Source organism: Panthera uncia, chromosome D1 (genome assembly GCF_023721935.1).
Source record: "Panthera uncia isolate 11264 chromosome D1, Puncia_PCG_1.0, whole genome shotgun sequence".
NCBI classification, from domain to species: Eukaryota; Metazoa; Chordata; class Mammalia; order Carnivora; family Felidae; genus Panthera; species Panthera uncia.
This window is the reverse complement of record NC_064808.1, coordinates 39,109,888-39,124,291: the sequence shown is the minus strand read 5'-3', so window position 1 is coordinate 39,124,291 and position 14,404 is coordinate 39,109,888. Positions and strand designations below refer to the sequence as shown.

Sequence of the window (14,404 nt, the reverse complement as noted above, 5' to 3'; positions counted from 1 at the left end):
CTGAACCACCCAGGCGCCCCAGCAGATTTCCTATTTAAAAAAAATTTTTTTTTAACATTTATTTATTTTTGAGACACAGAGAGACAGAGCATGAACAGGGGAGGGTCAGAGAGAGGGAGACACAGAATCTGAAACAGGCTCCAGGCTCTGAGCTGTCAGCACAGAGCCCGACGTGGGGCTCGAACTCACAGCCCTCACGGACCGCGAGATCATGACCTGAGCCGAAGTCGGCCGCTTAACCGACTGAGCTACCCAGGCGCCCCCAGATTTCCTATTTTAAGAGTATAGGATTGCCTTGCAGACTCAGTCAGAAGAGCATGTGACTCTTAATCTTGAGGCCATGAGTTCAAGCCCTAAGTTGGATGTAGAGATTAGTTAAAAAAAAAACAACAACAAACAAATAAAAAAAGCATACAAGTTTTTTTAAGTTTTTTTTTTTCCAATGGAGATGGGATATATAGATTTTAGTTAATTTAATTTTTTATATCCATATGGCAAATAACTTCCAGGTATATAATAACTTTTTAAAAGTCCAGTATGGGATAATGAGCATCATATTATATTATCATTGGATTTAATAGGTGAAACAATTTTATGACTGGTCATCAGACTTATAAAGTAGTTTACTTTCTTGTGTGGATCAAGAACTTCTCTGTGATCTCAAATCTCATCCCTTATAATAATTAGAAGTAAATACATGCTTATCCTTAGAATCCTGAAACAGATACATAAATTCTCAGAGTTCTAAGCTTCATAAGGTATTTCTAAGAAACCAGAGGGAGCTGACTTGCATTGACTCAGGTCTTAATAAGAAATGAGAATGTGGGCTAAATGGGTTGGTAGGATTTGTTATTATTTTTTAAAATGTGAAAACTGGTAAGTCATAGTGACAAGGCCTTCTTGGTCTTGGAAAGTCTGGAAAGTCTGTTCATCTGCAAACACGTTTAAAGAAGTAAGGCACAGTAATTATGGCATTCTTGATACAAGTATTGCCTTTTGTTTCCTTTTTAGATTACAGTGTATCTGCAAACTCCAAATTAGTTATTGTCACAGCAGGTGCGCGGCAGCAGGAGGGAGAAAGTCGCCTTGCCCTGGTCCAACGTAATGTGAACATTATGAAATCGATCATTCCTACCATAGTCCATCATAGTCCTGACTGTAAGATGCTTATTGTTTCAAATCCAGGTAAGTCTTTTATCCTCCCTTTAACTGAATCAAGATGATCTTTCCATAGCATTTTTAAAAAGCAACTTAATTGATGTAACATTTGTATACAATAAACTGCACCCATTCAAAGTATATAATACAATAAGGTTTTTTCTAGCTTTATTGAGATACAATTGACCTCTCATGAAGATAAAAAGCTTCTGCACAGCAAAGGAAACAACCAACAAAACTAAAAGGCAACCAATGGAATGGGAAAAGATATTTGTAAATGACATATCAGACAAAGGGCTAGTATCCAAAATCTATAAAGAGCTCACCAAACTCCACACCTAAAAAACAATCCAGTGAAGAAATGGGCAGAAAACATGAACAGACCCTTCTCTAAAGAAGACATCCAGGTGGCCAACAGGCACATGAAAAGATGCTCAACGTCGCTCCTCATCAGGGAAATACAAATCAAAACCACACTCAGATATCACCTCACGCCAGTCAGAGTGGCCAAAATGAACAAATCAGGAGACTATAGATGCTGGAGAGGATGTGGAGAAACGAGAACCTTCTTGCACTGTTGGTGGGAATGCAAATTGGTGCAGCCACTCTGGGAAACAGTGTGGAGGTTCCTCAGAAAATTAAAAATAGACCTACCCTATGACCCAGCAGTAGCACTGCTAGGAATTTACCTAAGGGATACAGGAGTGCTGATGCATAGGGGCACTTGTACCCCAATGTTTATAGCAGCACTCTCAACAATAGCCAAATTATGGAAAGAGCCTAAATGTCCATCAACTGATGAATGGATAAAGAAATTGTGGGTTATATACACAATGGAGTACTATCTGGCAATGAGAAAGAATGAAATATGGCCCTCTGTGGCAACGTGGATGGAACTGGAGAGTGTGATGCTAAGTGAAATAAGCCATACAGAGAAAGACAGATACCATATGTTTTCACTCTTATGTGGATCCTGAGAAACTTAACAGAAACCCATGGGGGAGGGGAAGGGAAAAAAAAAAAAAAAAAGAAAAAGAGGTTAGAGTGGGAGAGAGCCAAAGCATAAGAGACTCTTAAAAACTGAGAACAAACTGAGGGCTGATGGGGGGTGGGAGGGAGGGGAGGGTGGGTGATAGGTATTGAGGAGGGCACCTTTTGGGATGAGCACTGGGTGTTGTATGGAAACCAATTTGACAATAAATTTCAAAAAATAAAAATAAAAAAATAAAGCTACTGAAAAAAAAAGAGATACAATTGGCCTATAATGTGTAAGTTTAAGGTATATATACTATGATGATTTGATATACTTGTATATTGCAAAATGACTGCCACAGTAGTGTTAGTTAATACTTCCATTACCTCACATAATTAGCATTTCCTTTTTATGGGAATAACATTTAAGATTTGCTGTCTTAACGTTTTTGTTTTTTTGTTTTTGTTTTTGTTTTTTTTGAGAGAGAGAGACAGAGACAATGATAGCGGGGTAGGGGCAGGTAGAAGGAGAGAGAATCCTAAGCAGGCTCCACGCTGTCAGCACAGAGCCAGATGCAGGGCTCGAACTCGTGAACTGTGAGATCATGATCTGAGCTGAAACCAAGAGTCAGATGCTTAACTGACTGAGCCACCCAGGCACCCCTACTGTCTTAGCAATTTTTAAGTATATAATACCATATCGTTAACTATAGTCACCATGCTATATATTAGATCCTCAGAACTTATTCATTTAATAACTGAAAGTTTGTATCCTTTGACTGACATTTCTCCATTTCTCTCCCTCCCCCAGTCCCTGGCAACCACCTCTTTGTTTTTGAGTTTGGCTTTTTTAATTCCACATGTGACATCATACAGTATTTGTCTTTCTCTGTCAGACTTATTTCGCTTAGTATAATGCCCTTAAGATCCATCCATGCTATCACAAATGGCAGGATTTCCTTCTTTCTTGTAGCTGAATATTAAATTGTGTATATATTGTATATAAATTGTATATATAAATTGTGTGTGTGTGTGTGTGTGTGTGTGTGTATCACATCTTTTTTTTCCCTGGTGCTGTGTCTTTTAATCCCATGACTTACTCATTTCATAACTGGAAGACTGTATCTCTTTCTCCTCTTCACCCATTTTGCCCAATCCCCCATATCACTCCCCTTTTGCAAACATCAGTTTATTCTCTGTATTTATAGGTCTGATTTTGCTTTTTGTTTGTTTATTCTTTTTTTTTTTTTTTTTGGATTCCACTTATGAGTGGAATCATATGGTATTTGTCTTTCAGTCTGATTTATTTCACTTAACATAATACCTTCTAGGTCCATCCATGTTTTCTCAAATAGCACAATCTCATTCTTTATAGCTGTATAATATTCCATTATATGCTGTCTTTTCCTTATCCATTTGTCTATTGGTGGACATTTACCTGGCTTCCATATCTTGGCTATTGCTGCAATAAACATAGGGATGCATTTCTCTTTTCAAATAAGTGTTTTCACTTTCTTTGGATAAATACCCAATAGCAGAATTATTGGACCATATGGTATTTCTGTCTTTAAATTTTTGAAGAAATTGGTCATACCAACTTATATTTCCACCAACAGCACATGGGGCTCTTCTCTCTCCACATTCTTGTCAACACTTGTTGTTCTTGTGTTTTTGATTTTAGCCATTCTAACAGGTGTGATATGATATCTCATTGTGCTTTTGATTTGCATTTCCCTGGTGATAAGTGATGATGAGCATCTTTTCATGTATCTGTTAGCCATCTGAATATCTTCTTTGGAAAAATATCTGCTCATGTCTTCTGCCCATTTTCTAATTGGATAATTCATTTTTTGGGTGTTGAGTTTTATATATTTTGGATACAAACCCTTTATCATATACATCATTTGCAAATATCTCCACCCATTCAGAGGCTGCCTTTTAGTTTTGTTGATTGTTTTCTTCACTATGCAGAAGCTTTGTATTTTGATGTAGTCTCAATAGTTTATTTTTGATTTGGTTTCCCTTACCTTAGGAGACATATCTAGAAAGAAGTTGCTATAGCTGATGTCAAAGAGGTCACTGCCTGTGCTCTCTTCTTGAATTTTAATGGTTTTCAGCCTCATATTTAGGACTTAAATCCATTTTGAGTTTATTTATGTGTATGGTGTAAGAAAGTGGTCCAGTTTCATTCTTTTGCATGTAGCTGTCTAGTTTTCCCAGCACCATTTGTTGAAGAGACAGTCTTTTTCCCATTGGATATTCTTTCTAGCTTTGTCAAAGATGAATTGACTGTATAGCTTTGGGTATATTTCTGGGTTTTCTATTCTGTTCCATTGATCTATGTATCTATTTTTGTGCTAGTACCATACCGTTTTGATCACTACAGCTTTGTAATATAACTTGAAGTCCGGAATTATGATGTCTCCAGCTTTGCTTTTCCTTTTCAGGGTTGCTTTGGCTATTCAGGATCTTTTGTGGTTCCATACAAATTTTACTATTGTTTGTTCTAACTCTGTGAAAAATGACCTTGGTATTTTGATAGGGATTGCATTAAATGTGTAGATTGCTTTGGGGAGTATAGACATTTTAACAATATTTTTTCTTCCAATCTATGAGCAATGAATATCTTTCCACTTCTTTGCATCATATTCAGTTTCTTCCATCAGTGTTTTGAGTAGAGGCCTTTCATCTTTTTGGTTAGGTCTATTCCTAGGTATCTTATTGTTTTTGATGCAAGTGTAAAGTGCAAGGATTGATTCCTTAGTTTATCTTTCTGCTGCTTCATTATTGGTATATAGAAATGTAGCAGATTTCTGTATGTTGATTTTGTATCCTGTAACTTTACTGAATTCATTTATCTGTTCTAGCAGTTTTTTGTTTTGTTGTTGTTGTTGTTGTTGTTGTTCTTGGTGGTGGTGGTGGTGGTGGTGTGTGTGTGTGTGTGTGTGTATTCTTTGGGGTTTTCCATGTATAGTATCATGTTATGTGCAAATAGTGAAAGTTTCTCTTTTTCCTTGCTGATTTGGATGCCTTTTATTTCCTTTTGTTGTCTGATTACTGTGGCTAGGACTTCCAGTACTATGCTTAATAAAAGTGGTGAGAGTGGACATCCTTGTCTTGTTCCTGACCTTAGGGGGAAAGCTCCCAGTTTTTCCCCTTTGAGGATTATATTAGCTGTGTGTTTTTCTTATATGGCCTTTATTATGTTGAGATATGTTCCCTCTAAGCCTACTTGGTTGAGGGGTTTTATCATGAATGGGTGTTGTACTTTGTCAGATGCTTTTTCTGAATCTGTTGAAGTGATCATGTGGTTCTTATCCTTTCTTTTATTAATGTGATGTATCATTTTGATTAATTTGGAAATATTGAGCCACCCTTGCCACCCAGGAATAAATCTCACTTGATCGTGGTGAATTATGTTTTTAATGTATTGTTGGATTCGGTTTGCTAGTATTTTATTGAGAACCTTTGCATCTATGTTCATCAGGGATATTGGCCTGTAGCTCTCTTTTTAAGTGATGCTTTTATCTGGTTTTGGTATTAGGGTAATACTGGCCTCATAGGATGAATTTGGATGTTTTCCTTCCTTTTCTATTTTTTGGAATAGTTTGAGAAGAATGGATATTAGCTTTTCTCTAAATGTTGGTAGAACTTGCCTGTGAAGCCATCTGGTCACGGACTTTTGTTTGTTGGGGGGTTTTTGTAGCTTAAGCTGAAGTTTGCAGTCTCTTTCTGACCCACAGATCCAGACCAGCTTTCTGCCTGTGCTCACTAGCTGTTTGACAATGCTTACTCTTGTCAGTGAGAGTGCATACAGGGAGCCAGTCACAGTGAGGGGGGCCTGTGGGGTGAGTGTGTGGAATGCTAGGATTGCCTGTGGGTTAAATAGGGGAGTCCACTATCAAGGCATCCCCAGTGGCCCGGGGGCAGTCTTCCTGATAAGGTCTACAACACATTTAGTAGGATCTATGTCCTATAATGCCCCTATGAGAGTCCTGTCTGCCACTCTTAGCCTTTTCTCATTCCTCACTCGTACAGCTCATGACTCAATACTCTGGATGTGGTGAGAGAGAGAGATGGGCTTCTTTGGCAGCAGTCTGCCTAGCTAGTGAAGGTAGATGCTTACTCACACACTCTGACTTTCACCTGTGGGAGAAATCATGGACTAAGATCTCTTTTAGCAGTGAGCTCTTCTACCTCAGGGGAGGAGTGAGGCAAGTAAAGTCAAACTGTTTCTCTTACCCTCTCCAATACATCCAAACTCATAGTATTTTGCCCCAGTGGTGTGCCGGGACTTCTCAGCTAGAACCCTGAACTTCCACAAAGTCTCTCCTGTAGATGGGTGGATTGTCTAAGACATTGTTTTCCAGGAGCTCCTGAACTTGAGCAGAGTGGGGCTAGAGCTAACTCATGGGCCATTGCAGGGTCCACAGCTGGGACTGAGGTCCCTTTGCCTATTACATGCCTGACAGGCACGTCTCCTTCTGGGTTCTTTGGTGCATGATGCTGGATCACACAGCTCCAACAAAGGCACTTTTGTCCATGCGTGGATGCCAGATTGTCATTTTGAGGGTTGGGTGGTGAGTGAGGTATGTCTTATTTGGCTGTATTGCTGACATCATTCCACAGTGAATATTGATAGATGTAATCACTCATGAAACCACCACCATAATCAAGGTAAGTACCTTTCCATTACCTCCAAAGCTTTTCTTGTGCCCCTTTGCAGTCCATCCTTTATTCCACCTCTGGCCCCGTTTTCTGGAATCTCATATAATGGAATCATACCAAATAGCCTTTTTTTGGTCTGTTTTCTCTCACCCAGCATGATTATTTTTGGATTCATCCATGTAGCTTGGTATATTGGTGATCTGTTCTTTTTTTTTTTTTCTTTTTTTTTTTACTGCTGGAAAGTGGTTTTTTTTTTTTTTTAATAATTTTAAATGGTTTTTTGTTTATCCATTCCTATCCATTTGTCCATTGGTAGATATTTAGGTTATTTCCAGTTTTTAGGTATTATGAATAAAGCTGCTGGAAACACTTGTAAACAAGAATTTTCATGGGTGTATGTCATCATTTCTCTGGGTAAATACACGAGAGTAAAATGGATGGCTTATATGGCAGGTATATGCTTAACTCTGCTGAAGCTGCCAAACAGTTTTCCAAAGTGGTATCCCAGTTTACATTCCCATAAGCACTCTAAGAGTGTTCTACGTGCTCCACATCCTTGCCGACATTTTGTATTGTCAGTCTCCTCAATTTTAGTCATTCCAATAGCATTATGGTTTTTGTAAGTTTATTTACTTATTTTTGAGAGAGAGGGAGAGCGCTTGCACAAATGGGGAAGGGGCAGAGAGAGAGGGGGAGAGAGAATTCCAAGCAAGTTCTGTGCTGTCAGCACAGAGCCCGACGCAGGGCTGAATCTCATGAACTGTGAGATCATGACCTGAGCCACAATCAAGAGTGGGGCTTAACTGACTGAGCCACCCAGGCACTCCAGAGAGTTTTTTTTTTTAATCGTGAATGGGTGTTGAATTTTGTCAAATGCTTTTTTTCTGCATCAGTTGACCCTTTTATCATTGTGTAATGTCTTTCTTTGTCTCTAGTAATAATTTTTGAGGTAAAGTCTATTTTTTATCATGGCAAAATACATATAAATGTTACCATTTTAACCATTTTAAAGTGTGTAATTCAGTGGCATTAAGTACATTAAGTAAATTTTATTTTGTGCAACCACTACCACTGTCTAATGCTCAAGCTTCTTTACCACCCTAAATGGAAACTTTGTGCCCTTAAATAGTCACTTCTCATTCCTTCCTCTCTCCATTCCTGGCAACCACTAATTTGCTTTCTGTACCTATAGTTTTGCCTCTTTTGGATATTTAATATAAATGGGATCATCCAATATGTGTCCTTTTGTAAAAGTATTGCTTCTTTAATTTAATAATGTTTTCAAGGTTCATCCATATTGTGGTCTGCATCAATACTTTTTATGACTGAAAATATTCCAGTGTGTAATATATCACATTCCATTTATCCATTTATCAGCTGATGGACATTTGAATTGTTTTTACCTTTTGGCTATTGTGAATAGTGATGTTAGGAATATTCATGTACAATTTTTGTTTGAACACCTGCATATATCTCTAGGAGTAGAAACACTAGGTCATATGGGGGTGCCTGGGTAACTTAGTTGGTTGAGCGTCTGCCCCTTGATTTTGGCTGGGGTCATGATCTCACAGTTGTGGGATTGAGCCCCCCATTGGCTCCCGTGCTGGTCATGGAGCCTGCTTAAGATTTTCTGTCTCCTTCTCCCTCTTGCGTACATGCGCGCACACACACTCTCTCTCTCTCCCTCTCTCTCTCTGAAAAGAAAGAAAGAAAGAAAGAAAGAAAGAAAGAAAGAAAGAAAGACAGAAAGAAAGAAAGAAAGATCAATCCTGGGTCTTATGATAATTCTATGATTAATTAGTAACTGCCAAACTTTTTTCTTGGTAGCTGTACTATTTTACATTCCCATCAGCAGTGTGTAAATGTTCCTATTGTCCATATCCCCACCAGCACTTATTTTCTTTTTTTTACTGTTTATTTATTTTTGAGAGAGAGAGAGAGCATGAGCAGGGGAGAGGCAGAGAAAGAGGGGGACAGAGGATCTGAAGCTGGCTCTGTGCTGACGGCAGTGAGCTGGATCTCATAAACCATGAGATCATGACCTGAGCTGAAGTTGGACGCTCAATCAACTGAGCTACCCAGGCACCCCAATACTTGTTATTTTCTACATTTTTTATTTTAGCTATTTGAGTGGATGTGAAGTGGTATCTCATTGTGGTTTTGATTTGCATTTCCCTAGTGCCTAATGATGTTGAGCATCTTTCTTTTTTTTTTTTTTTTTGTATTTATTTATTTTTGAGAGAGCACAGCAGGGGGAGGGGTAGAGAGAAGGGGACAGAGGATCTGCAGCAGGGTCTGTGCTGACAGGCTGACAGCAGTGAGCCCGATACAGGGCTCAAACCCATGAACCGCAAGATCATGACCTGAGCTGAAGTTGGACGCTCAACTGACTGAGCCATCCAGGTGCCCCTTGAGCATCTTTTCAATGCTTGTTGGCCATTTGTATATTTTCTTGGAGAAACATCTATTCAAGTTCTTTCCTCATTTTTTTTTTTAAATTTTTTTTTCAACGTTTTTTATTTATTTTTGGGACAGAGAGAGACAGAGCATGAACGGGGGAGGGGCAGAGAGAGAGGGAGACACAGAATCGGAAACAGGCTCCAGGCTCCGAGCCATCAGCCCAGAGCCCGACGCGGGGCTCGAACTCACGGACCGCGAGATCGTGACCTGGCTGAAGTCGGACGCCCAACCGACTGCGCCACCCAGGCGCCCCACTTTCCTCATTTTTAAATTGGGTTGTTTGCCTTTTGGTTGAGGAGTAATACGAGTTCTTTATATATCTGGCTATAGGACTCTTATCAGATCTGTGATTTAAATGTATTCTTCCATTCCATGGATTGTCTTTTTGCTTTCTTGATAGTGTACTTTGTACATAAAAATATTTAATTTTGGTGAAGGCCAATCTATCTTTTTCTCTTTTTGTTACTCATGCTTTTGGTGTCATACCTAAGAAATCAATGTCAAACTCAAGGTCATGAAGATTTACCCCTATATTTCTAGCTCTTATATTTAGATCTTTGAGCCATCTGGAACTAACTTTGTACATGATGTGAGGTAAGAGTCAAATTTCATTCTTTTGCATGTGGATATCCTCTTGTCTCAACCGCATTTTTTGAAAATATTCTTCTTTCCCCATTGAATGGTTTTAGCACCTTTGTCTAAAACTCATTGACCATATATGAGTGGGTTTTCTGGACTGTCACTTGTGTTCCATTGATTGATATGTCTCTCCTTATGCCAATATCATAGTGTTTTGATTACTGTAGCTCTGTAGTTAAGTTTTGAAGTCAGAATGTGAGTTCTTCAGCTGTGTTATTCTTTTTCATAATTGTTTTCACTATTTAGGGCCCTATGTAATTTCGTATGCATTTTAGGATTTTTGTTTTCATTTTCACAAAAAAGATCATTGGAATTTTGATAGGGCTGAGCTGTCAGTGTAGAGCCCAATGCGGGGCTTGAATTCATGAGCTGTGAGATCATGACCTGAGCCAAAGTCGGATGCTTAACCAACTGAGCCACCCAGGTACCCCTAGAATTACAAGTGATTTTTGAGTGTTGTCTTGTATCCTGCAACTTTATTGAATTCACTTATCAGCTCTAATAGTTTGTGAGTGTGTGTGTCTGTGGATTCTTTAGGATTTTCTATATATAAGATCATGTCATCTGCAAATAGAAATAGTTTTACTTCTTCCTTTCCAATTTGGTTTTTATTTCTTTTTCTTGCCTAATTGCAAGTGGTTCACTTTAGATTTAATGACACAGTAAGTTGAAAGCAAAAGGATAGAAAAAATATTTCATATACACAGGAACCAAAAGAGAGCTGGAGTGGCTATACTGATACCAGAGAAATTAGACTTTCACACAAAAATTGTTACTAGAGACAAAGAACGATATTATATAATGATTAGAGTGGTAATAAATGCAGAAAAATATATCACAAAATTCAACACCCAATCATGATTTAAAAAAAGAATCAGTAAAGTATGAGTAGGAGGAAATTTCTTCAACTTGAAAAACCCACAGCTAGCATCATACTCAATAGTGAAAGACTGATATATTTCTCTCTAAGATTAAGAATAAGACAAGATGCCTGATTTCACTACTTGTATTCAACATTGTGCTGGAAGTTCTAGCCATAATAATTAACAAAGATTTACCAAATACTTCATTTTTGTTTAAGTTTATTTATTCTGAGAGAGAGAGAGAGGGAGAGAGAGAGAGAGCAGGGGAGGGGCAGAGAGAGAAAGGGAGAGAGAGAATCCCAAGCAGGCTCTGCACTGTTAGCACAGAGCCCAATGCGGGGCTCCATCCAACAAACCATGAGATCATGACCTGAGCCGAAACCAAGAGTTAGACACATAACTGACTGAGCCATCCAGGCATCCCAGCGGACAAATACTTTAAACCAACCATTTTACATATATTTACAGCTAAAGCAAGCCATGTCTAAAGAACTAAAGGACATAAGAGGCTGAAGTCTCACCAAATAAGAAATATTAATAAATAGAAATTATAAAAAGGAACTAAAATAGAAATTCTGAAGTTGAAAAGTTAACTGAAATGAAAATTCACTAGATGGCCCAACAATAGATTGAGAAGGCAGAAGAGGGGCGCCTGGGTGGCGCAGTCGGTTAAGCGTCCGACTTCAGCCAGGTCACGATCTCGCGGTCCGTGAGTTCGAGCCCCGCGTCAGGCTCTGGGCTGATGGCTCGGAGCCTGGAGCCTGTTTCCGATTCTGTGTCTCCCTCTCTCTCTGCCCCTCCCCCGTTCATGCTCTGTCTCTCTTTGGCCCAAAAAAAAAAAAAAAAAAAATGTTAAAAAAAAAAAAAAAAAAGAAGGCAGAAGAAAGAACCAGTGGGCTTGAAGATAGGTTAGTTGTTTAAAGTCTGGGGTACTTTAGGAACAGTTTCTGTTGATTGCTTCTTTTCCTTTGTATTGTCTATACTTATTTGTTTCATTTGATGCCTCATAATTTTTGTTGGAAACTAGACATTGGTTTAGTTGAAACCATCAATTGAAAACAAACTGATGGTTACCAGACAGGAGGCGGGTTGGGGGAATCAGTTAAGTATGTGATGGGGATTAAGGAGGGCACTTGTGATGAGCACCAGGTGATGCATGCAGTTATTGAATCTTTATATTGTACACCTGAAACTAATATAACACTGTATGCTAACTAACTGGAATTAAAATAAAAACTTAAAAAGGCAAAAAATTATTTTTTTAACATTTATTTTTGAGAGAGAAAGATAGAATGTGAGTGGGGGAGGGGCAGAGAAAGAGGGGGACACAGAATCTGAGCTGTCAGCACAGAGCCCGATGCGGGGCTTGAACTCATGGGCCCTGAGATCATGACCTGAGCCAAAGTCGGATGCTTAACTGACTGAGCCGCCCAGGTGCCCCAACCCAAAAGCCAAAAAAATTATAATATGAAAACTGCAAATCAAATTCCCCCCTTTCAGAGTTTGTTTTTGTTGATGCTTGTTGTAGTAGTTTGTTTCATGACTTTTATATATTAATTTTGTAAGGTCTATATTCTTTGTTGTACATGGCCACAGTAGTCATAGGCCACATACATTCGTTTGGTGGTCAGCTGATGTTCAAACAGAACTTTCCTTAAAGTTCTTGTCATGATCATGCTATGAAGGCACACGTGGGTTGTGTCTTTCCACAATGTCAGCTTTATTCAGTCATAAAGCAGGGTTAATGTAATTATAAAGCAGGTTCAGGATTCCAGACTTGATGACATTCACATATTTAACTTGGCTTCTTGTATGTCACACAAAGCAAAGCACAAGTCACACAACAGACAAGATAGAATAGGGGTAGGAGGCTAACAAACCAAATGGGAAGTCAGTCTGTGGGTGCACAGTTGAGATAAGGCCTTGGTCCAGTTCAGGTCAGCTGTTGGAGTTTAATGTTTATTATGTTCAAGCAGCAAAGGATGTCTGTTCTGTTCAAAGATCAATCAGGCACAACCTTTGGTGGCAGCTCCCTTTTTGAAGTGATCAGACATAGAGGGGTCAGTGTCTAAGGAGTCTGACAGTTTGCTGCAAAAATCCTCACCTTTTAAAATGATTTAATCACTCTTGGGCCTTTGCATATCTCCTCTGTTTCTGCTGGTTATCAGTTCTGAGTGTGTCATCAGCTGGTGCTGGTCTCTGTGATATCTGGTCTTGGCTGCACTGCCCATCACTGCTTGACATGAGTGATTCCATCTTGTTCTCTGCAGTTTTGAAACCAAAAAATATCTCCCAGTCCTTGCTGGAGGGCTCTGTGTGCATGCTAGGGCATGCCCTCAACACTAAGCCTGGCAGTTTACAACTGTGGCTTAACCTTCACTTCCAGTTTGCACAAAGCCTCAAAGACAGATGGGGCTAAAGCTTAGGATCTTCTCACATTTTTTCTGAGTATGTTCACATCTGCATATGACCCTGGTCATGCATGTGGCTTTATTCTGGGTAGGAGATGCTGATAGATTAGATGAGGCTGGTGAAGGAAAGGAGAAATTTAAGTGTAGTTAAGGAGGTAAAATTAATTGACTGATTATTAAACACACAGACAGGTACATGCTTTATCTCAAAAGGAGATTTTTTTTTTGTTTTAAAATTCTGATTGTGAGTAATTTAACCTTTTAAAAATCTGTATGGGAGATAATCCTTCCTAATTTCTTTGTTGACTTGCTTTACTTTGAACTCTGTAATGAATCTGTATTTGATTTTATGACCATTTACTTATTCAGAAAAGCAAATTGTAGAACGAAGTTACTATTAATTTTTTTCTAACAAATTGTTCCTTCTAGTGGATATTTTGACATATGTGGTCTGGAAGCTAAGTGGTTTACCTGCAACTCGTGTAATTGGAAGTGGTTGTAATCTAGACTCTGCCCGTTTCCGTTACCTAATTGGGGAGAAGTTGGGTGTTCATCCCACAAGCTGCCATGGTTGGATTATTGGAGAACATGGTGATTCTAGTGGTAAGTATAAACCTACTACCATTATGTAATTACACTTCTTATCTACAATAATACGTATTTTCTTTAAAGTCTATTTTTTTCTGATATTAATATAGCTACACAACTTTCAGTTGCTTGGTATTTCCCTGGTGTATTTTTCTATTCCTCTACTTTGTCTTCTGTTCATGGGTTTAGCTACGTCTCATAAAACAATGCATGTAACATATAGCTGTTTTGAAAGTCTATGAGTGTTTCTCTTCTCTGGAGATCTTTTTTTTTTTCTTGAAGTATATCCTGTCAGTTTTGTTTATGCAGAAGTGTTTTAGTTTCACCCCATTCTTGAATGACAGTTTAACTGATACGAGATTCTAGGTTGATGGTTATTCCCTGTCAGCTCTTTGTTACTATTGAGTAGTATTAATTTGTTGCTCCTTTTCTCTAGTTGCTTATGATATTTTATATTTCCTTATCAATCCTTTTCTTTGTGGATTCTTTATTTGCATCTTGCTTTAAAATGCCTTCTATACCACACAAATATAAAATAATTCTACATATCTTTCTAACACTTTAAAAAATATAAATTTTTTAAATATAAAAAATACAAATTTTCGAAATTTTAAAAATATAAATTTTTTAAATATAAAAAATACA

General features: G+C 38.4%; 1 protein-coding gene across 2 annotated transcripts in view; it reads left to right on the top strand.

The window, feature by feature from the left end:
* The window catches only part of LOC125913235 (L-lactate dehydrogenase C chain), a 43,651-nt gene that overhangs the window by 18,600 nt on the left and 10,647 nt on the right, over nucleotides 1-14,404 (top strand). For both annotated transcript variants that reach the window (XM_049618313.1, XM_049618322.1), the window contains exons 4-5: nucleotides 1,012-1,185; nucleotides 13,601-13,774. In XM_049618313.1, coding sequence (XP_049474270.1) covers nucleotides 1,012-1,185; nucleotides 13,601-13,774 — 348 coding nt within the window. The remainder of the gene's footprint in view (nucleotides 1-1,011; nucleotides 1,186-13,600; nucleotides 13,775-14,404) is intronic.